We start from the raw sequence: 24,910 nt of genomic DNA on the forward strand, positions 1-24,910 counted from the left end.
TGCACTGCACAAGTACTCAATAAAATCATGACAACCATGTATGAGACCACTGGCCAGAATTAGCCTCACCAGCACCAGCACCACCTGGGCTTCTCAATACCTTTCACCTGAAACCACAAATGAAACTAGGGAAGTCTTACAGGGTAAGCCTGTAACTCACTGAGTGAGAACGAGGTTGTGCTGACTCTCCAGGGCTCACCTTTTTAAAAAATAGCAGTCCTGTACTAAAAAGTCATTCTTTCTAGGTACAATACATTTTTATTGTATGGGGGCCTACAGGTAAAACTTTTTCAAATCCACTTTGTCATCCAACTGTCTATACTCATGTCTTGCATGCCAGAAGATCCCCCTCTTATTTAACCCTTTTCTTTTAAAAAAATGTATTATTATTTTTTAGAGAGGTGAAGGGAGGGGGAAAGAGAAAAACATCAAATGTGTAGTTGCCCCTTATGCACCCCCTACTGGGGACCTGGCTTGCTGCCCAGGCCTGTACCCTAACTGGGAATCAAAGCTGTGACCGTTTGGTTCACAGGCAAGCACTCAATCCACTGAGCCATACCAGCCAGGGTACCTCTCTTCTTTGACTCTGTGAACCCAAACCATGTGAGCTACTATCTTTGCTACCACTCTCCTCTCTTCTCTACCTCCTGCCCCCATCCCAACACATATACACACACATACACATACTGATCACATCACAACATCTCATGCGTTGACACAATTGCATTAAATTTAATCAACATTGTAAAATACAGCATCAAAACACAAAGATGATATTTATTTATATAGCATTTTACTTTATCCTTGAATGTGCTGCCTTCAATAACAGGTGAAACAAGTTTTAAAAGGTTAAAAATACTTTCCACATACTTTCCACAAAATCCTTTTCAAAATAAAGTTTTTCTGGGATGCTACTTTAAGTTCCATAATTAAATAAAGTATCTTCCAAGACAACCAACTGTATGGGAAAACATATTTGCCAATGATACCTCAGACAAAGGTTTAATCTCCAAAATATACATAGAACTTACACGACTCCACTCTAGGGAGACATCTAACCCAATTAAAAAGTGGGAAAAGGACTTGAACAGACACTTCTCTAAAGAGGACATACAGAATATCCAGAGACACATGAAGAGATGCTCAATATCGTTAGCTATCAGAGAGATGCAAATTAAAACCACAATGAGATACCACTTTACACCAGTCAGGATGGCCATCATAAACAAAGCAACCAACAACAAATGTTGGAGAGGTTGTGGGGAAAAGGGGTCCTTAGTTCACTGTTGGTGGGATTGCAGACTGGTACAACCATTATGGAAAACAGTATGGAATTTTCTCAGAAAACTAAAAATGTAACTGCCTTTTGACCCAGCAATTCCACTGCTAGGATTATATCCTAAGAATCCTAAAACATCAATTTCAAAGAACCTATGCACCACAATGTTCATAGCAGCACAATTTACAATAGCCAAGAGTTGGAAGCAACCTAGGTGCCTGTCAATAAATGAATGGATCAAAAAACTGTGGTACATATACACAATGGAATTCTATGCAGCAGAGAGAAAGAAGGAGCTCCTACCCTTTGCAACAACATGGAAAGCATTATGCTGGGTGAAATAGGCCAGGCATTGAAAGACAAATACCATATGATCTCACCTTTAACAGGAAGCTAAACAACAAAACAAACAAGCAAACAGAATAAAAACAAAGACACTGAAATAGAGAACAAGTGGGCAGCGACCAGAGGGGAGAGGGAAGGGAATTTAAGGGGAAAAATGGGGAGGGATTTGGGGAACAGGTATGAAAGACACAGGGATGAGAACTGGGGGGGGGATGGGACGGAGGGGGGGAGATGGGGCAGGGGGGGCTGGGATGGGAGAAACAGACAAAAAAAACTGTACTTAAAAAATAACTAAATAAAATTTAAAAAAATAAAATAAATAAAGTATCTTCCTCAAAGTATTGTCTTTAAGAAAAAGTTCAGATTTAAGTTGACTGAAATGCTTAATTTTCTCCTCAGATCTACAGAAGCAGAAGAAAACATGTAAAAATCATAAGCGATAGCAGTTGAGGAGTATCAACAATTATTAACAGGTATGTAAAACTGTTACTAATGGAATTTTAATATGGTTCTTTTTCCTGTTTAAATATTTTATTTTATTTTTCAATTACAGCTGACATTCAGTATTATTTTATATTATTTTCAGATATACAACATAGTGATTAGACATTTATATAATTTACGAAGTGATCTTTCTGATAAGTCTAGTGCCTGGCACCATACATAGTTATACAATATTATTGACGATTTTCCCTATGCTGTACTTTATATCTCTGTGACTATTTTGTGGCTACCACTTTGTACTGCTTAATCCCTTCACTGTTTCCACACAGCACCTCTACCCCCTCCCATCTGGCAACCATCAGTTGTTCTGTGAGCCTATTTCTGTCCTGTTTGTTCATTTATTTTGTTCTTTAGATTTTATATATAAGTGATGTCATATAGTATCCGTCTTTCTCTGCCTGTCTTATTTCACTTAGTGTACTACCCTCTAAGTCCATCATGTTTTCCCAAATGGGGTACTTTTCATGCACTGGCTCATTCACCAGTAAGGGGCTGAGCTGGGAGTTATTGTACTATTGCACATATAAAATGTCAGAAAGGCTAAGTAATCTGTCCAAGTTCACACAACTAGTAATTCAGAAAAGCGGAGTGCAAAGTAATGGTAGAAGAGATGTTTCATGCTCTGTGCAGGTTAATGGAAACTTCCTAGAATTTCTGAATGGAATTAAAAATATTTTTACCACTTACTTCACAAATCTTGAAACCAGCTGTATATATGGAGTCTTGGTTCTTGCCCACTGCCCCCCTCCATTAAAAAAAAAAAGAAAGAAAAAACTAAGATGTTCTACCTTATCCAATCAATAAGACTATCTTATTAAGAAAAAAAAATCAGCCCTGGATTGAGTACTGGTTTACTCAATCAGTAAATTAAGTGCCAGCCTGCAAACCAAAGGGTCCCTGGTTCCATTCCCAGTCAGGGCACATGCCTCGGTTGTGGGCCAGGTCCCCAGTAGAGAACCCATGAGAAGCAACCACACACTGATGTTTCTCTCCCTCTCTTCTCCCTCCCTTCCCTTCTGCCTAAAAATAAATAAATAAAATCTTTTTTAAAAAGACAAAAAGGAAAAGAAAAATATTCAGACTTCCTAAAACAGTCTGTTTTCTAGTAAAGACATGGGAAGAGAAATAATCATTAAAAATTCAGTGGTAGCAATTATACAGGCAGAAGAACATGATTATAAGCATAGGGGTGTGGATCAGATAGGCTAATCAGAACCCTGGATCTGCCCCTACTCCGTCTGGTAATAACCACATGTAAGTTACCTGGTCTCTGCCTCACTTTCCTAACCTATAACATGGGGATGATGATAGCGCCTGTCCCATTGCACTGTCTTGATACTTTAATTACCATATGTGCGTAACACAGTGCTTAATAAATAGTGTCTAAATAAAGTAGGAACAAACTTTGATATCCCACTTTCCTATATATCCACTTCTAATTACCACCACATTGCATTTTAAAAATAGCTATAAAGTTCCTCTATTCCTTGTTAACTTCAAAAACAGCAGAAATGTAGTTTTCACAAACAAAATAACTTAGAAAAGCAAAAACTCAAAAAAAATTACAATATCAGCAGAATTATATTGAAATTTGTTTTCTAGTCTTTCCCAATAAGAAGAGTCAGCAATTTGCTAAGATGGTTAGAAATAAATTTTTTATCCTTTGGCACCTGTGATAATAAGCATAATACTAAACTATTTTTTCTTTACAAGGCCAAAACAAATTTAATAAGAAAACACACAGTAATACTTCATGCTAAAAATCAATTCATATATAAGTTGAGGTCTCATATACATTATTAGTTCAAAGTCGATTCAGGAGTCTACATTTCTACAGAGAAGTTAAATATAGTCACAGTTTCTTTGAACATTTAGATTATTTTTGCTTTATGTAGATGACAAACTTTCCTTGACTGATTTAAGTAGTCAGTGCCAGAAGACTCCATTAATTTCAATTGAGGAATAAGGAAAAATCATATTCATGTTAACAGATATTCTACATTTTCATCAGCTAGAAAACACCATCCAGATAATGTGGCAAAAAAAAAAAGGATTTTTGATCTAATGATAAGCTCTGTTTTGCCTATACTTTTTCATTTTTTACCCTGACATTTTATAAAATAATATCTTAAAGTCGTATCATGCTTTGTAACTGGAAAAGGCTTTCCTACGTTCTCTCGGATGCACTGTGTGCGTGTGCACATGGTTGGGTTACAGAATGCACCTTTGTGACAGAGTTCCCATTTGAAAACCCAAAGAATATTTACTTCTTTTAAACGGAAGGTGCCTTGCAGGTGAAGACCATTCCTTGTGTGTCCTGTGCATACACTGTGTCCCTGAGAGTTCATGTTAAGTTTCTGCATTTTCACTGCGCTGCCTTCAGGAATGAACTCTGCAAGAAGTACGCTTTTTCTGTAGAAAGACATTGGCTGGACTCTCCCTCTTGCCTTCAGGTGTAAATTTCAAGCCACATGTATACAAAGTTAGAGCCTATTTTATTATATAATTAGCTTAAAAATCACTTTAAACACCAAAATTAAAACTCTTTTAGAATGATATATGGAAACACACAGAAATTCTAAGCTATCTCAGTTACCATACTTTTAAAGCAAGAAATCACAAACATTGTTATTTAACCCCTACGTATCAAAATAAAACAAACATTTTCTTACAAAGACATGATTATCACACCCAACACAATTATCAGTAATTCTTTGGTACTGTCTAATACCCAGTCCACATTCAAATGTCTTCTATTGCCTTAAAAATATCTTTATATTCAGTTTGTTAAAATTAAGATAATAAATAAGATACTTACTATATTTGCTTGTTATGTTTCCTAAGTCTTTTAAAAATTTTATTATAGAAATTTTCAAACATACATAAAAATTAAGAAAATTGTAAAAAGAAACCCTACATACCCATCACCTAGCTTCAATAATTTTCAACATTTGGCTGGTCATGTTTTATCAATTTCCTTACACACATGCCTATCTTTTTAAAAATGGACATAATATATACCTAATACAAAATATACCATTTTAATCATTTTTAGGTGTACAATTCCTGGCATTAGGTCCATTCATAATGTTGTGCAACCATCACTATCAAATTCCAGAACTTTTTCCTCTTCCTGAACAGAAACTCTTTACCCATTAAACAGTAACTCCCCCTCCCGCCTCCCCCATGGTAACCTCAATTCTACTTTGTGTTTCTATGGCTTTGCCTGTTCTAGCTGCCTCGTATAGGTAGCATCTGCAACATTTGCCTTTTTATGTATGCCTGGCTTCTTTCAGTTAGCATCATTTCTTCAAGATTCATCCATGTTGTCACATGTGTCAGAATCTCATTCCTTTTTAAGGCTGACATACCCACAGTTTCAAGTCAGGTTCAGATTTAATTGTTTTAACAAAGATACTTGGTAAGTGGTGCTGTGCGTTTCATATTACATCAAATCGAAAGGCACAAAAATCTGGCTGTCCCACTTCGGCGACACTAGTGATGATCGATGAGTTTAGTCATTTACAAACTAATCCCTTCACTTGAAGTTCTGCTTCATCTTTCTGTCGGATGGTTTCATCTCTTGAGGATTGATGCATGAATCCATCATTTGGTTAGGAGTTGCAAAAATGGTAACCTTCTCATTATCTTAAACCTTCCATATTCATTAGCTAGAATTCTGTAAAATGGAATTTTCCCTCATTAAGTTGTGCTGCTTGGTTACTCTGAACTAATTACAACTCATGCAGGAAAGGCAGGATAAATGCTTAATTCTTCCCATTCGTTTGCTAATTTGTAGAGTAATGGAGTTCAATACATTTTTATCTCTTTCTGTGTGGAAGTGCAGGGAGGACTTTTTCTCTACGGTCCATCATTAGATACTTCTAAATTTTTATCTACTTATTGTGTTTCAACCATCTCATTCATTATTTTTTTCTGATACTCGAGTGTTCCATCTTTGGCTATTAAGAGCCTTTGTGTAGGCTCCTGTGCTTCGAGAGCCCATTACACTTTGCATTCTGGCACACACTGTTTCAGACTCATGTTGTGTGCTTTCTGCTCCAGATCCAGAGTCAGTCATTTCTGTCAGGAGCTTTGGTTTTTTTAGTGGGAAATGAATGTGCATCTTTTAAAACGACCTCACTTTTAACTCATTCACATGACTCCCAATATACAACCTTTTAAAACTGGACCATAACTTAAACTTAGTATCAAAATGGTTGATGCCATCAATTCACTGAATGCTTGCTATGTGCAGACCACTGTTTTACGTAAGAAAAATACAAAAATTAATAAGAGGTATGGTTTGCTTCCCAGGGGCTCATGATTACCTGAAAAGATAGTCTCATCACAAGTAACTGCTTCAGTATAAGGCTGACTGTGACAACAACCTACTAGAACTACAAAATCTGGATAAAATCCAAACTCTTTAGCCCTAAAGCCCTTTATGATCTGTCCTTTACCTCTATTCTATATCATTCATTCATTCATTCTATAAAGGCTTATTGGCAGCCGCTATGTGCTAGTGACCAAGCCCCTGCCCTTAAGAAGCACACTGCATAACAGAACGACACATACTCAAATCAGCAATCCCAATACAGACTGGTGTTACATGACGTATAAGCACAGGATGTTATGGAGAGGCCCCTCTTAAACTTAGTTTTGAGAAATTATTTTTAGAGAAAGGGATAGTAAGCCAATACTTGCTGAGTTAAAGTTAATTCATGAAGGGGAAGAGGAGTAGAAAGTAGGGTTCTAGAATAAGGGCCAGCATGTTAGGGCCCAGAGGAAAAATGAACAGGGAGCTTTCTGAGAACAGGGAGTTTATTTGGATAGGAAGTATAAGGCAGGAGTGGGGAGTTTACAATAGTTGAGGATAGAAAAAGTGAAAAGACGTGAGGAAGATCTGTGTAAGCTGTTAAAGAGTTTAGAACCTCCTCCTAAGGGCTGGGGAACCATTCAAAGGCTGTAAAGGGGGCCACATGGTCAGACCTGTGCTATGTGATCAGATCCTGTGTTTCGGAAAGAACCCTCAGTTGTAGTGGAGAATGGGCTAGAGAGGACAGGACATATAGGAGATCTGACATATAGGGGATCTTGTGAAAGAGTAGCTTTCTGAAAGAGGGAAAAGTGGAAATAGTTAGAATTTTTGTGTACTGAAATTCAATTCCCCCTACTATTAGTTATTATCATAGATCTATTCTTTAATGCCTTCTATGGTGCATGATTTGTTTATATAACTCATTCCAGTGTTTGATAATACCAGAGGGAATTTTTTCCTTATATAATTTTAATAGCTTTATGTTTAAAACTATTAAAAAATAAAATTGTCAAACTCAAACAGCACAGAAATGTATAAAGTAAAAGTTCCCAGTCTCCCTCTGCTCCTTCTATCCTGCTATTCAGAGTCCCTTGCTGTTATCAGTTTGGTTTATATCCTTCCAGGTATACATACTGATTACAACACATATGTTTATAACATTTAAATATTAGATGATATCTTTTCTACTGTATTTAATACTGGCTAAGTCATATCACATATATTAAGCTGGAATGTTTTTCCACTTAATACATGATAGACAGTTTTTGTATCTGTGTCGATAGATTTACTTCAATCTTTTTCATGATTTCCCAGAATTCCAGAGCATAACAGTAGTTATCCAGTCATTTAACTACTCCCCCATTAATGAGGTTATTTTTTCCTCAAAGCTTTAGTGTTCCCATCCCGCATTCATTCTGGGTCCTCAAAATAGAAGGTAACGTGGTGTTCAGCAAGTTCTCTAAGTAATCTGTTATTTATGTAGAGGCTTGACAGACACACAGATCATTTGTGAAGAAATTTCTGAAACGTTGCTGATTTTCTGTTCCAAACAAGCTTACCTCCTACCATATTCCTTAACAGGGTAGGATGGTGGGTGAGTGGGCGGGGGGGGGGGGGAATACGTGCTTTTTCTCACTACTTTGTCGTTGCTCTAAGTTAGAAGGGAAAAAAAGCTGCCTTTTTCCCCTTCTCCAAATGTTTATGCTTGCCTTGAATCTAGAATTTTAATTTGGGATCTTTTAGTTCTTTAACTTTTTAGGAGCAATCTTCATAGTATAACAGGACAAAGAATTGACACATTTAATCTTTGTAGAATTGGAAATGCCAAATAACCTAGATGTGATTAGTTTGGCAAAAGTTACAAATAAAACTGGTTACTGAAGGAGACTCAGCTCTTTGGAAACCCTTAAAATCCATGAGTGTTTGTTTCTAATTGGATAATTTAGGTTAATTTTAACTGAAAATATAGGGAGAGTGAAAATGTCCAATTCCTTTTCCCAGGAGCACTTCCCTGCCTCAGTGTGGAAGATCATTCCAGATCTCAAGGCACAAGAGATCAGTTAACTAAGATAAATCTGACCAGTTTGATTTTTTCCCCCAATTTCCTAAAACTTATGAAGACATCACTAAAACTAGCCAAAGGAGGCCAGCCTGGTGAAAAAAATTCAACAATGTCATAAAAAGTTAGAACTTTTCAATGTTTATATTGAATTAATATTTTATTCTTACAAAAATGAATGCTAACCCAACTTGTCATTTATATATGAAATATCTGCTTACTCATTTTCCATCTTTCAAAGATAGGAACACTATTTTTAATATTATATTATAGTACCAAGTAATAAACTTCCACCCACATTTATTTTGATAATCAAAGGAAGAAAAAGAATCAGACTGTCTGGGTTCAAATCCCAGCTCTAGACTGGTTGTGTGAGCTTGCATATAAAACCTTTAATTTCTCAGTGTCTTAATGTTCTTATCTATAAAAGGAGAATAGCAGCCTTACTCATTGGGTTGCTGTGCAGATCAAATGAGTTAATATACGGAAAGCGTCAGGTGTGTGCGCCAACATGGCCTTAAACGACTATACCCAACAAGCAACCCAAAGCTGGGGGCCTACCCCACCCAACCTGGGCAGCGTTATTCCTGGAAGAGCAATCAGCCCCGTGGACAGCAGAGTTATGGAGGCTACAGCCAGTCAGGGGACACTCAGGCTGTGGCCAGAGCACCTACCATTGTTCTTATGGACAGACCCAGAACAGCTATGGCACTCACTCCATTCCGGAGGATAGAGCTCAACTGCTGGCTCTGGCAGTGACCCAAGTTCTCAGTCATCTTGTGGGTAGCAGTCCTACCCTGGCCGTCTGTGGCCAGCAGCCCGCTCCTAGCAGCAGCTCGGGAAGATACAGTTCTCAGTGCAGCCACCGCAGGCAGCCTGAATGGGGGCTTTGTCAGCAGTCTGGCTGTGGCGGACAGCAGCATAGCTGTAGACAGCAGCAAAGCTCCTGCAGTCCTTCTCGGGGCTGTGGACAGCAGAGCAGGAACAACTGCAGCAGTGGAGGTAGCAGACAGGGCGGTGGAGGGTACTGTGGCCAAGATCAGTCCCAGTGAGTGGTGGCAGCAGTGGCGGTGGTTATAGCAATCAGGACCCAGAGGTGGTGGTGACAGTGGCTGTAGGGGTAGCCAGCAGGAACATGGGGGATGAGGCCAGGGCTGTGATGGTGATTACAACCACACAGCACCAGTGGCTATGAACCCAGAGATCGTGGAGGTGGCCATGGAGGCAGAGGTGGCATGGGTAGAAGGGATGGTAGTGGCTTCAATATAACTAGTGGCCCTTGGGAGCAAGGATCCTGACATGACTCTGAACAGTATAATTCAAACAACACCATCTTCATGCAAGGCCTGGGTGAGAACATTGCAGTTGAGCCTGAGGCTGGTTGCTTCAAGCAGATTGGTATCATTAAGACAAACACAAAAACAGGGGAGCCCATAATTCATTGTACACAGACAGGGAAGCTGAAGGGAGAGGCAGCGGTACCCTTTCATGACTCACCTTCTGCTAAAGCAGCTGTTGACTGGTTTGGTGATAAAGGATTCTCTGGCAATCCTATCAAAGCTGTATTTGCTAGTTGGCGAGCAGATTCCAATCGGAGCGGTGGCAATGATCATGGAGGCTAAGGGCAAGGAGAGCCCATGGGCTGTGGAGGCTGTGGAGGTGGTGGTATCTAGGGAGGACTCCCCAGTGGAGGTGGTGGCGGGGGGGACTGAGGCAAGCTGGGGACCGGATGTGTCCTAATCCTGCATGTGGGAATATGAACTTCTCTTGAAGGAATGAATGCAACCAGTGTAAGGGCCCTCAACCAGATGGCCCAGGAAGGGCACTGGGAGGCTCTCAAATGTGGGGGTAACTAAGGAGATGATCATCGTGGTGGCAGAGGGGGCTATGTTTGGGGTAGCTACCAAGGCTGAGGCAGGGACCGTGGGGGTTTCTGAGGGGCCTGGGGTGGTGAGGACAGAGGTGGCTTTGGTCCTGGCAAGATGGGTGACCACAGACGGGAATGCAGGGAGAGGCCATGGCGGCCTGCCTCCTGAGGTTCCGCAACAGCTTTTCTTCTGTATCCAGTGTTGCCCTCATTATTTTGTGACCTTCCAGCTCCTGGTCATACATAGGTGTTTTGCACTGGACTATGTAATTGTGACCATGTCTCTGGTTTCCATTAAAAACCATCATTTTAGTTAAAAAAAGAAAAGAAAGAAAACAAAAGAAAAAAACCACATCAGACATTTCCTAATGAATAATAACAGTACATGTTATTGTTATAGTTTTTATTATCAGAAGGACTATGAGTGGTCTTTCTGACTTGCCCCAACCATGCCTCTGCTGTGGAATTGAAAAGCTGTATTTAAAACTTAGAGTTAGTTCAAGGAAGTACAAACAGTTATTTTGAAATATTTAGATACATTTTTTAAAGTCAATTAAGTTTTGGTTTTTCTCTTAGAACATGTGAAGCCTTCTTTTAACAGACAAGGGTTTGCCTTCTATGACTCATTTACATTCTTAATTTGGAGAAAGCTGTTTAAAATTTTAGAGAGAAATTTTAAATATTTAACATTTAATTTAAACATTCTAACTGCACTGTGAGAAGAAATAGAATTGTCTTACAATCTCACAATTTTTAGCCATTTATAAAAAAAAAACCCTGCTTCCCAGTTTCTTCAGAGTGAAAACAGGCTTTGATATTTCTTAACATTCTTATGTTTAAAAGATCGATAATAAAAACTATGTATCACTAAAAATAACTGAAAAGGATCATATTACCTTTTGAATAAATTGCTTATTTTTAAACTGAGCCTGCTGTAATAAACAAGACTCCTGCACAGGAGTTCTGACTATGCCCCCAAAACCTGAGTAAGTCTCTTACAATGGTTGTGCTTCAGTTTCCTCATTTAGAAGGAACATGACTAGGTGGTTTCTGTACAATTATCGGATCCTATAGCAGTGACTCCCATCAACCTACTTTCAGTAGCACAGCTAAAAAACACGGAAACATATTGACAATGTTGAACTTTATCTGAGCTCTTGTGCTCTCTGAAAGCAAAAATGGTTGAGAAATCACCCCAGCTAACTGCACAAGCCCCCCCTGCTCACAGATACCTCAGGGTTAAGACCAGTCTCCTTCCTGGTGACTCTCACGGGACTCACTGATGACCCCCTGCTCTGTACAACCCAGGACCACCTCCTTCTCTGTGGGCAGACACTTCTCACCAATGAGCATCTTCCCTGTTGCAGTAACTGAATAGAACCACCTCCTTAATTGTGCAGGGCATTTTACCTTTCACTGTGTTATTAAATTCCAAGGCTAAATTTCAAAAATGGGAAGGTAGAACAGGGAAGGCTACCCTAAAAAACAATACTCAAGTCAAGGTTAACTTACGAGGACAACTTACTATAATGTAATTGTTTCATGAGCTTTTTAAGTGCAGAAATATTGATGACAGTGTACAAATGAAGTTCTGATTCTTTTTTCTGTAGGTTTGGGTTGCTTTGTAAAGGGGACGCCAGGAAGGAATTTCCTAAGTAACACTCACTTCCGTTCCCATTGCACTTGAAAGGGATTTCATTTACAGAGTCTTTGTGATCTGGAAGTCCCTGGGGTTCTTTTGTGCTGCGCAAGATGGAACGCTGATAGCCTCGCCCTTGGCTGGTGTGGGCGGACAGCTCCTCCTGGAGGGGGCGGCTAAGGGTCGAAAGGCACTATGGCCAGGAACAGACAGACCTGAGGGAGGACAGAGAGCTGGATCCCTGGACAGCGTGCTGCTCCGTTGGTGCTTCCTGTCGGGCGGCAGTTAGCATGAACCATGATACTCAGGATGTAACAGGAAGGAACGCAAAGAAGCCAGTGGCCCAACTGGAGCAGTTTAAGACTCTGAAAGTAAATGTTTTCACATAAGAGGGAAACTTGTTAAGAGAAGGGAGTAATTTAATCTCACTTGCTTGCTCACTGACCTAGGCAATTTATGGCACAGTTCTGCAGTATACTTTTCTGTTTTCAGAAATAAAATTCTACACAAAGCCATTTAAAGAAATGCTTTATACCTAAAGTATTGTGCCTGTCCTGCACGAGGCCCAGACTTTTCCTTCTAGTTCTGAAACCTGATTTTCCGACCTTCCTTGTGCATTTCCAATGGAGCCTATAAAGAGAAAACAATTCATATGGAGATACAAAGAGCGATTTTTAATGGTGTTTTGATTCATCTGTTGCTAATACTCTTCTGATACTGCTAATAGCATCCCCAGAGCCTCAGAACTTTTTCAGCATCAGCCTTTTACCGTCCCTGTTCTCTCCAGCTGACCACCACCCATTTCTGCTCAGCAGCACAAGGAAGCAGTTTGTTGAGGCTCTGCTAGAAGTTGCAGAGCATGATTAGATATAAATTCCAGGCCCAGCTGTTCCACTCAGTGGTTATGTGCCTTTGGGTGACCTAAGCCTCAATTTCCTAGTTTTAAAATAGAAACAATAACAGCACCAACCTCATACAGTTTCTGTGAGAATTAAATGAGAAAATGTACATGCAGTGTGTTTGTAACACTGGAAACACTCAGTAAGTGCCAGCTATTATTATCTTATATTGCCTGAAATTGCTGGTTTATCATTTTGTATAAAAGTATCTTTGCCTCTCTTACAAGATTGTAACTGCCATGAAAATGGAAAGCCACTTAGTTTTTATTAGTTCCTAAATTAATTTTAAACAGGTGTAAAATTCACTCATTATCTGTATAGTGCTATGAACTGTGCTGAGTGCCAATCATCAGCTCCCCCACCCACTGATTTTGCATGTGCACAGGTGCACACACACAGGCCAGTCAAAGTCCCCCCTTTAACAGCCATAGTTATCTTACAATAGCCTGTTTCTTCATAGGATTCTATTATGTAACAGTGTTATAAAAGTATCTAAGAACGTAAGAGGTTCACACTAGGATTTTCAGTTAAATGAATATGTCTAGTCTGAAACGAATGACACATACTACAATGCTCTTTAAAGTGACCGTTTTTCTATTCTTAGAAAATAGAAGATAATATTTTCTAAAATTTCTCAATGGAAATTGAAGAGAATTAAATAACCAGTGCATAGATTATGTGAGATAATATTATGAAACTATGTTACAATGTTCACAGTAGGCACAGCATGTTTCATGTGATAAATTAGCAAAATGATTTCAGGTAGTTACAGAAAGTCTCACTTAAATGGACTGTTATTTACTCAGTTGTGGGAAAAATCTATTGTGTTGGACATTTTGAGAGTTTCTAAAAAGAATTGCCTTGTGGTAGCATAAAAGAAAACGCCATGGCCATTTATAGCCTCACTAGTTAAGCAAGCCAAGTCCTAAAACCAAACTGTGCCCTTCATTTGAAATTCAATAGTACCCTCCATTACCAGTCTGATTAAAGAGTAGTTCTTTACTAAACAAGAGCTCTAGAACCTTGAATTTGCATGTGTCAACTTCACATTTATAGAACTGAATTGCTAAAAGTCAAGTGTTTTTCTAATGAGCTGATTATGCATCTCTAGGGAGAAAAAAAGCCACAAAGGAGAAAAACATGAGAGAAATGGGAAAGAAAACTCCAAAATCAAAAGTATGCACCATTTTTCTCCCTTTCCTTTCTGCATCAAAGGACACACTCCTTGAGGCTATAAACATCAGGTTAAGAGTCACAGTCCAAAAATGCAGAATTGAACAGTTTCAGAAAAAAACTGTTAGGTACAAGTTCAGCTAAGAATGAAAAGCATATACATGCTAGCATATTGCCTCTATCAAGAAAAATGATGAATTAGAAAAAAGTCATTATTTAAGAAATTCTTAAAAAGGATAAGAAAGAAGTTCACTAAATATGAAAATGGAGAATTTTGTTTCATTGAGGGCTAAAAACCTATCAGGTTGAAATAGATAATTAGATTAATATGTTAAAATATAAGAAAAAAGCAGAATAGAGAACAATGATTCATAAGAAGTCATAATGACCTAGATCTCAAGATTTAGAATTCGAGCTCTCCTAATAAAAAATTCCCCATGAAGGTAGTACTAAAGCAGAAATGGTAATATATAATCAACTCTCTATGGGAGAATTCAAAGCCAGAAAATAATTCTTAGATATCTAAGCATCACTGAGAGGCTCACAGAGACCAGTACCAAACTCCTCATGGTCATGTGACATAGAGTCACATAACATAATACTCAAATGTCCCAGGTGCATTCTAAACTTTCTTGACATTTGAAGAGCGAGAAAAATCTCACTATCTTATGAAGAAAAAGACAATAAAGCCCTGGCAGTGGGCTCAGTTGGTTGGAGCAGCATCCCATAACTGAAAGACTGCAGGTTCAATTCCCAGTCAGGGCAAGTGCCTAGGCTGCAGGTTTGGTCCCCAGTCCCAGCATGAGCAGCCCCTGGTCCAATTGTGTGTGATCTCTGGTCTGGACATGTATGGGAGGCAACCAATGGATGCTTCTCTCTCACATCAATGTTTCTCTCTCTCCCTTCCTCTCTCTCTAAAAAAGCAATGAAAAAAGTGGCCTCCAGTGAGAATAAAAACAAAAAGGACGACTAATAGATACCAATACTAAGGTAACAAAGACTTGGGCTTATCAAAGACTTAAGGTAACCATTATAATCATGCTTGAATAAATACGAGGGAGCCCCTTTGAAGCAAATTGAAAGACAGAAAGTCTCAGCAGAGAAACAAGAGATATAAACAGTGTCTGAGTGGAGATGTTAGGAGGGAAAAATACATTACTATAGCCAAAACTTTTTAAATTCACTAAACGGTCTCAGTAAGCACAGTGGAGATGACAATGGAAAAGAACCACTGAATTGGAGGACAGATGAATAGAAATTATGCAGTCTGAACAACACAGAGAATAAAGATTGAAGAAAAAATGAACAGACTATCAGGAGACTACATGACAATATGAAAATGTCTAATATTCATGTATTCAATGTCCTAGAATGAGGAGAAACAGTGTAGTGCGTAAAAAATATTTTAAGAAATAATGCCCAATAACTCTCCAAATTTGGCAAAAGACATAAACTTCCATTTTTAGAAATTCAGTGAATCCCAAGCAAGAGAAACTCAAAGAATCTCATACCAGCCACATCACAATCAGACTAATGAAAAGAGTAAAAACCTTTCAGAGATACTCAGAACTGAATGACAATACACGCTGAAATACGCGTGACTTAGCTAAAACATTTTAGAGGAAAATTTATAGCTGTTGTTGACTCTAGGCCTTGTTTAAATTCTCTGGAGAGCATTGATTTTTTTATTTTTATATTTTTAGTTACACAATCAACTGTAATATGCATTCTATTCAGGATTTTTACATTCAGGGGGAGAGGTGGGGTAAAGTGTGCTCACTCCATCTTGACCAGAATCAAAACCTTGATCTGATTACCCCCAAATTAAAAATCTGTTTGGTAAGAGGCACCACACAGACAAAGGTAATAGGTAGCTAACAAAGTGGAAGGAGATTCTTTTAATATCTAAAATCAACAAGTGGATTAATATATAAACTGTACAAAGCAATTTTGCTCCTAAATATATATCCCATGAAAATGAAAAGGGAAGAAAGACAAGCTTATTATATGAACAGTTGTTGGAGGCCTTGAATCATTTTTCTTGAGTGTCTAACCATTCTGGATTCGAAATACTTACACTTATAGTTTGTTACATAAACACAGGGCTCAGTCTTCCAACAGAACTAATGCATAAGAAATTCTTAGAAAACTAATACAGATGGTACTTCATGCCAAGTTACTGCACCACAATATTTACATTTTTAAAGAACTATAGTGTTATTAGTAAGTTTAGAATAGAGGAAAGTCATTCTGTCCCAAGGCTTGAGCAAGGATTCTGAGGATGTCGAACAGGTTAGTGCTCAGTGACTGACTTCTGATAACCAGCAGTAACAAAAGAGCTATGTCTTGGTAAGGACTCACTGAGTGCCACACACGGTGTAAGCACTTTGTTTAAGTGCATGCATTATTTAGCCCTTACATGTCATCCCTGTGGGAGAGGCACTATTCTGAGCCCCATCCCACCCATAAGAAGGAAAGCCTGGGAAGATAAAGTAGCCCAAGGCTGAGTCAGGATTTGAAGGCGGCCAATGTGGCTACAAAGCCTGTATGTTTATCTACTATGCAGAGAGGAATAACACAACTCCCTATTTCTACTTTCTACCAAGAAATGCTTCTTCTTAGAAAAAAAATGTAAGGCTCACCTTCATGTGTGGTTTTTTTTCTTCTCTTTTGCTAATGAATATACAATTAATTGTAATACACTCTTATTGCATAAGGATGCCAAGCTGGTCAGCTCTACTTCTGTTTATTAAACAGTTGAATTTCTCTAGAAGCTCATTCCTCTACATGCCATACCCCGTGATTAGAAAATCTGCTTTTAAATGTTCATTAGCTAAATCCATTAGTCGAGGCTGTAGATAGACGGAAGCAGATGGAAATCCACCCTGAAGGGTGTGGGCCTAGCAGTTCTGGACTGAGCAATTGGGGTCCCGCTACCCTTCACCACCTTCTAGGCAAAATTCTAGAGGCCAAGGTTTGGTGATAAAGGAATGGAGTCTTTATTCAAAAGCTTCACAGTTTTGGAAGAATGGCAGGTTTCTGCCTTGGAGGTGGTTCCTTCTAGAACATACAGAGAAGAATAATTGGCACCTCTGCCAGGCCAGCCCAATCCTAGACTGTGCCCAGAGTTCCTTCCCATACAAAATACCTTCCACCGGGAAATGCAGGCCCCTGTGGCATGATCATCCAGGGACCCTCCAGGAAGAAAGCCAGAGAACCTGAGCCAGCCGCCCCAGAGCCCTTCTTTTACTTCAGATCTTCTTGCCCATAATTCCATGTGCTCTGGGGGCATTCAGTTTTCTCAGCCAATCCCATCCGAGACTTGTTTACCATTGCCTCCTCCTTCAGCCCCTCCCTGCTCCCTTCTCCCCAGCGATCTGATCAGACCTCTGTATGAAGATGAGCTCAGTTAAATTTATATGTCTTACTCTGTGCCAGCACTATAAAAGTATTCTCTTTACCTTGATCTTCCTCTATTCCTTTTTACACTTGCAAGCCATAAGCAATCTCTTTCCCTCTAAGTTTGGGGAACTCTTAAAGTAAGTAGGTCACTATATACTTCTACTAAAAGAACATTTTGGTGAGATATTTACCTGATTTCTCTCTTGTAAAATGCATGTGCGTATCCACTAGTAAAGAGCTATACTTAAATGTAGAGAAACCTGTAGAGAACCTCATTATCAGAGATCACTAGTCTATTTTCTATCCCTTTAGTGAAAAAAGGCTGTTTACTATTACCCTGAAAAATAATAAAAATTCTGATGTTCCAAGATGACTGCATCTTTTTTATGACTTGCAGCTTTTCATAATTAGGCGTAAAACTTCATACCTCCGAGATGTTTAAAGTTCTATGTGTGATAACACTCTTTAGTCCTTTATTTAGTGTTTTCTATCCTAGCATGCTTTCTGTTACACATTTGACTGAGACGTTTAATTATGGAAATGACAGTGCCAGAAGACTGTCGGGTAATAGACCTAGCTCCCTTCTCACCCCCTTTTTTTGGAAATTACTCCTCCCACCCACATAAGGTGGGAATAGAAAGGCTGGCATGTTTTTAAAGACCCTGACCTCTTGGCTATGGTGGATATTTTTCACCAGTGAGTCATCCATTCAAGCTGAGCATCAGAGACTTCCCCAGGATTTTTCAATTTGGTTCAAGGACGTGTGTGCGTTAGCCTTTGTGGTGGTGGGAGCTGTAAAAAGTGAACTGAAGACAGTTGGCGACTTCACCTGCTGCCCCAGGGAGCACATGGTACTCAGTGAGAGGAGGTGAAGCTGATCCGCAGACATCAGAGGAGACAAAGTTCGGGCTGTGCCTAACCCCAGCTTCATTCTTACCACTCCCGAATTCCTATGTTGCGGTTTCTAACTTGCTGATTTTGCTCGCCATGGACTATCTAAAATCAAACACAGAGCCCAGCAAGTAGAACATGACAGACCAGGTAAACAGAGATCGATCTACATCTGTATCTGTATTTATGTCTATATCTACAGGAGTGGGCAAAAGGAGGTTTACAGTTGGGAGTATGAGTTTATTCTTCTATTATTATTTATTCTTACATTAAATATTTTTCCATATGAACAACTGTAAACTTACTTTTGCCCACCCCTGTATATACATCTGTTGAAGGAATGTTGAATTACATGAGTTGCCCCCAGTAATGCCAATAAATTCTCTTTTTAACCTAAGAATTCTTCCACAATAACCTAAAAGAATTACTGCAAAAATCAATTAGCCATCTCTTTTATTTTCTTTAAATTGGAAGAAAAGAATGAGACTATCAGAGTTCTTTAGAAAAATTATATGTCAAATTATATGGTATTTTATGTCAAAGTGTGCAATAAAGGATATTGAGTGCAAGAGCATGTGGATGGCTGTTACCAGCAATGCCTTAATCACAGTACTTCCAGGCAGAGGCCATGCTGGGAACTCTACTTAGTGGCCTGTAACAGCAAGACAGAGATCCCTCCTCCCAGAAGCCAATAATTTACAGCACTTGGCAACAATGAAAGTGCGTCAACCCTTTCAAAACATGGTCTGTTATTGCATGGATTTAGATCAAATTATGCTCCCCAAAGACTGTGCAATGCAATTCAGGCTAGGTTGTAAAGAACATGATGAGTCATTCAACAAATATTAAGCACTGGCTATGTACCAGGAACTGGGCCAAGCACTAGAAACACATCAGTGTGCAAGAACACCAAAATCCTTGCCCTCATGTAGCTTACATCCTAGTGGGCAGACAGACAATAAGCAATAAACGTGTAATTATAGTTCATGAAAGTGCTAAAGAAAACCTATTGGAGAGTGACATGCTGTAGACTGGATGATCAGGCAAGACCTCTCTGACATGTGGGCATTCAAGCCAAAGCCTGAAGAATGAGAAAGAGCGAGCCATGTTGAGAGAGGAGAGGAAGTGCAGAGGCCCTGAGCTGGGAAGAGCTTGAGGGGCTCAAGCCAGTGTGGTGAGCAAGGGGAGAAGTGACTGGAGAGGTAAGCAAAGGCCGCATCTAGCAGGGTCGTCTAGGCCAACATGAAAGTAAAGGGTTGTTTAGGCCAGTAAAAAGTTTTATCTTCTGTGCAGTGTGATACCCTTAGAAGATTTTTAGCACCTTGGCTCTAGAATGGATAATGGATTTAAGAAAGGGCAGAGAGACACTGCCAGCCTGTGAGAGCTGCTGTAACCAAATGCCACAGACCAGGTGGCTTATAAACAATGGAAAACGTATTGCTCACAGTCGTAGAGGCTGGGAAGTCCAAGATCAGGGTGCTGTGGTTGCCTTCTGGTGAGGACCCCCTTCCTGGCTCACAGTCGGTACCTTCTCAGTGTGTCCTCACGTGGTGGAAGGGGTGAGTGATCTCTCAAGAACCTCTTTTATGAGGCACTAATGCCTTTCAGTGAGGGTCCCACCCTCCTGATTAAAGTACCTCCCCAAAACTCCACCCCCTAATGCCATCACTGTGGTGGGTGAGAATTACAGCATATGAATCTGGGAGGTACACAAACATTCAGATCACAGGAGGTAGGGAGAATGGAGGAAGGGAGGGGAGTTAGAAGTGTTGCTAGCTTGGGTGAGAGATGACAGTGGCTTATACTGGGATATTGGCAGGGGAGAACAGAAAAATGTTGATGGATTAGAGATATGCTATGAGTGTAGAACTCAGGAGTCTCTGTACTCCAGGAGTAAACTGACTACCTAGCCCAGGACTTCCCAAACCTTGCTAGCTTGCCAACAGAAGCACCTAAGGGAGCTACCAAACCACATTACTGAGTCCCATCCAAAAGTTTAGGGTTAGCAGTCCAGGGTAGAGCTCAGGAGTCTGAACGTTCCACGAGCCTTGTGATACAAGGCCAGGCTTGGAAAAAAACATGAATTTTTGACATCATTCCAGGCCAGCTTTATTCCCACACTTCCAGATGTTTTGGGCTGTCTCCTCACATAGCCAGCCAGCACGCTGTTAAGAGCACAGACTAATCTCAAAGCAGTAATAATACAATAGGAAGCAGCAACTGTGTCCCAGATTCTGGCTTCTTCAAACAAGTCTGAGCCCCTCTCACAGCCAGTCTAACCTCAAACAGCAGGAGCCCTTGGGGAAATGAGCTCTCCTACCGAACTGACTCTCTAACCTTGTTTTGGTTACTTAACTTGGCTAAGAAAGTTTTCTAAAAGTGCTGTGGTTTCATCTTTTTATAAAAGGCAACAGAGTAGGCATACATGAATCTCTGATCACTGGAGTCCTTCTGAGCTTTGGGGTTACCTTCATTATCGTAGTCAGGAACTGGAGTTGGTGAGATGAATTGGCCTAAAACAGCAGGCTTCCAAAGGCAGAGGCCAAGGGGCGGGGGCTTTCCTGCCCCTCACTCCCTGGGACCTCCAATAACAACCACCCACCTGCACCCTGAGCAAGCCACCACAAATATATAGAAATATATATATATATATTTTATACACTCTACATGCACACACTACATAACATAACATAATAGTGCTTTGTGCCTACCAAAGGAAAGAGAGCTGGAAGAAGCCACTCCAAATAAGCACGGTTGCATTTGGAATAAGCATGCATTCTACGTAGAGGAACCCCCTGGTCCCTCCTTTTACTACTACCTTTTATGGAATCTTTTTTATGGAAATTCTGGAACCATCACTGGTTCCAAGAAAGGTCTGATACCAGTCCAAGTCCTTTTCCATATATACTGGTATAAGCTTAAAATGCTACTAGATTTCGTCTAGTTCAGCCCTAGATGAATCAAGACTAGATATACCTCCCACCTGAAACAACCAAGAACCAGAAAAATATATGAAAAAAAACCACAGCTTTTAAGACACTGAACATCGAACAGCTTAAGAAAGTTGAGCTCTGAGAGGTGTAGGGAAAGGTGAGAACTAACAGTTGCCCTGGGTTACTGACTTAAAAAAGGCTTCCAGGTCATGGTGCAGGAAGGAGGAGATATAAGAGATTGGTTGTGATGATGGTTTCATTGGTGTACACATATGAAAAAAAAATGTATCAAATTGTGCGCTTTAAATAGTGCAGTTTATTGTGTGTAAATTATACCTCAAAAAAAGCTGTGAAAACAAAATTCTATTAACAGAGCCTTCCTTGCACTTCTGGCTTTGACGCCTGGTAAAATGGAAATACCACAGAAGGGGGACCAGTCTAAATTTGTGCTATTAAGTTATCACGCTGTGGTGTCAATAAAAGCTCAAGTGCAGGACTTTATAGGGAGAGCAAGCATGTCTGCTAGGGAAGGCTAGAGAGGACTGCACAGAGAAGGGAGAAAGAGCACAGGATGGGGAAATGCAACGGAACTTTACAAGTGCGTTGTCAGCTGGCAACAGCAGGAGGGGTTTTGCTGGAAATGTGGTGCTATGTTTCAGTTGCCACAATAATGGGGAACATTACTGGCATTTAGTGGACAAAAGAGCCCACTACTGCCCAGTAGTGGACAAGAGCCAGAAATTTCAAGTGCCAAAGTGTGGGGGACTGTTCTGCAGAACAAGGAATGGTCCCACACAGAATGCCAACAGCACCCCATTGAGAAACCCTAGTGGAAGGGATTCGGTTATACAGGCCGTTGGTCCCCTCCCCAGGACCTGCATCACGCAGCGGTCTTGGTGTGCACCCTGGGATATCTATGGTTTGCAATGCAAAACAGAAAACACTTACTAGTCAAGCCTGCCTCCGCCAGTAAGTGTTTCTGATGTTTTGGCTTCAAATATAATCAGAACCTCCAAAGCCTTGAAAACCCTGACAGGAACACAGAGACCATTTTTAAACGCTAACTCCTTAAACTCTAAAAACTTTTTAAAAAGTTGGTTACTGTAACCATTTTCCACCACTAAATTTCCACTGAATTTTCTTATCCAGAATAGTTGCTCGTAAAGTTAAAATTCTGTAAAGCATCTCCAAGTGATGCTTTTCCAGGAACAAAAAGAATCTTCCTAAACCCCAAAATAATTTTTGGTGAGAAAGGATGTTATAATAATGAAATTTAGATTTAGAAGAGACCTCGTAGATCATCTTGATAAAACAGCAAGAGAAGGTGAGAGTGAGCGAAGGTGCACTGGACGAAGCCCACGTCACTGCGCACCACAGTCCTGTGACAACGCCCCGCTGGAGTTCACTTTTCCTTTACAGCATTTTGCAGTGTTTTCCCAACTCAGCCCTTTCCGCCTGCCTGACCTGCCTTTCCAGGCCCCAACCACAAGGGGTTAATTTCCCCATGCCTGTGTATCTCTTGCCTCACAGCTCTCGCAATCGTATGCTCCCCTCCTCCTCCTTCTAGTGTCTAACACTTAAAGTGTGTAATAGAATCATACTTTGAGTTATGAAGCTCAGGAAACTCCTTTTTAAATTTATACCTGGGCTTCTTTCCCACTGTACAGACTGAAATTTTAGCTGCCAGATGAAGGACCTCACGCTTAACCTGTCTAAACCAGCACTGGACTTGATCCCTCCTGACATCCTTTTTTCTCTGAAAAGCATCACCTCATAGTCACCTGAGCTTGAAACCACAGTGGTGTCTCTTTCCTCCTCTCTCAGGTTTAATCAATGACAGTCTTGTAGATTCTACCTCTGAAGTATTGCTCCCATCCATTCCCTTTCTCTTTATTTCTACTACCAATAGCCCAATTCGATTCCCATTACTTCCCAGCAGTCTTTGGTCTCTCCCAGCTTCGATCCATTTTAAGCACAACTGTCAGATTATTTTCTGTGATAGTGATTTTTATCATACTCTCCCACTCAAAACTTCTGATAGTTTTTCTAATAACTTATGAAGTGACATGTAAAATCTTCACCTGGATTTTTAAGACCCTCCAAAATATGGGCCCAATTTTACTCTCTAACTTTATATCAAGTTACGATGTTGTATTTTTAAGTCACACTAGACGGCTGACCTTTCCTAATAAATAGTCCATGTTTTTTCTGCCTCATTTTTAGCTTCTACTATTCTCTCCACCTCCATTTGCTATATTCTTCACCAGCTGTCATCTGGCATCTTGACTTCTCTGCAGAACTGAGTATAAACCTTCCCCTCTTTAAATTCTTTGACAATTACCCAAGCTGTTCATTACATGCAGCATGTATACTTTCTGTTATCTTTATTTATGCAAATATCATGCATCCTGGTTAGAATCTGCTTCTCAAAGATACAAACTATGCTTTACTTAGCTTTGTATTCATCACACAGAACCAGAGCTCAATAAATGTTTCTTTAATTTTTAAGTATATTTTATTGATTATGCTATTACAGTTTGTCCCACTTTTTTTTCCCCTTTATTCCCCCCTGCCCTGCACCACCCCTCCCACAACATTCTCCCCCCTTAGTTCATGCCCCTGAGTCATAAATATAAGTTCTTTGGCTTCTCCATTTCCTATACTATTCTTAACCTCCCCCAATCTATTTTCTACCTACTATTTATGCTTCTTATACCCTGTACCTTTTCCCACATTCTCCCCGCTAATAACCCTCCATGAGGTCTCCATTTCTGTGATTCTGCTCCTGCTTTAGGTTTGTTTTTTTTTAGGTTCAGTCGTTGATAGTTGTTTGTTGTCATTTTACATTTCATAGTTTTGATTATCTTCTTTTTCTTAGATAAGTACCTTTAACATTTTATATAATAAGGGCTTGGTGATGATGAACTCATTCAGCTTAACCTTATCTGAGAAGCACTTTATCCACCCTTCCATTCTGAACAATAGCTTTGCTGGATAGAGCAATCTTGTGTGTAGGTCTTTGGATTTCATGACTTGGAATACTTCTTTCCAGCCCCTTCTTGTCTGCAAGGTCTCTTTTGAGAAATCAGCTGACAGTCTGATGGGAACTCCTTTGTAGGTGACTGTCCCCTTATCTCTTGCTGCTTTTAAGATTCTCTCCTTATTTTTTATCTTGGATCGTGTAATTATGATGTGCCTTGGTATGTGCTTCCTTGGGTCCAACTTCTTTGGGACACTGAGCTTCTTGGACTTCCTGGAAATCTATTTCCTTTGCCAGATTGGGGAATTTCTCTTTCATTACTTTTTCAAATAAGTTTTCCACTTGTTGCTCTTCCTCTTCCCCTTCGGGCACCCCTATGATTTGGATGTTGGAATGTTTAAAGCTGTTCCAGAGGTTCATAAGCCTTTCCTCATTTTTTTTAATTCTCGTTTTTTCATTCTGTTCTGGTTGAATGTTTATTTCTTCCTTCTGCCCCAAATCATTGATTTAAGTCCCAGTTTCCTTCCCTCATTCTTGGTTCTCTGTATATTTTTCTTTATTTCACTTTGCACTGCCTTCACTTTTTCCTCCATTTTGCGACCATACTCAACCATTTCT

At 39.8% G+C, this 24,910-nt stretch overlaps 1 protein-coding gene and 1 pseudogene across 1 annotated transcript in view; one reads left to right on the forward strand and one right to left on the reverse strand.

The window, feature by feature from the left end:
* CUNH12orf56 (chromosome unknown C12orf56 homolog) overlaps positions 1-24,910 on the reverse strand; it is a 93,993-nt gene that overhangs the window by 26,812 nt on the left and 42,271 nt on the right. The window contains 8 exon segments of the mRNA XM_053661438.1: positions 871-947; positions 1,958-2,025; positions 2,588-2,640; positions 7,121-7,243; positions 11,901-11,952; positions 11,954-12,122; positions 12,125-12,207; positions 18,426-18,484. Coding sequence (XP_053517413.1) covers positions 871-947; positions 1,958-2,025; positions 2,588-2,640; positions 7,121-7,243; positions 11,901-11,952; positions 11,954-12,122; positions 12,125-12,207; positions 18,426-18,484 — 684 coding nt within the window.
* LOC128626854 (RNA-binding protein FUS-like) lies at positions 9,020-10,544 on the forward strand (annotated as a pseudogene).

The sequence above is a fragment of the Artibeus jamaicensis genome, unplaced genomic scaffold (assembly GCF_021234435.1).
Source record: "Artibeus jamaicensis isolate MK-2021 breed Jamaican fruit bat unplaced genomic scaffold, CSHL_Jam_final contig_233, whole genome shotgun sequence".
NCBI classification, from domain to species: Eukaryota; Metazoa; Chordata; class Mammalia; order Chiroptera; family Phyllostomidae; genus Artibeus; species Artibeus jamaicensis.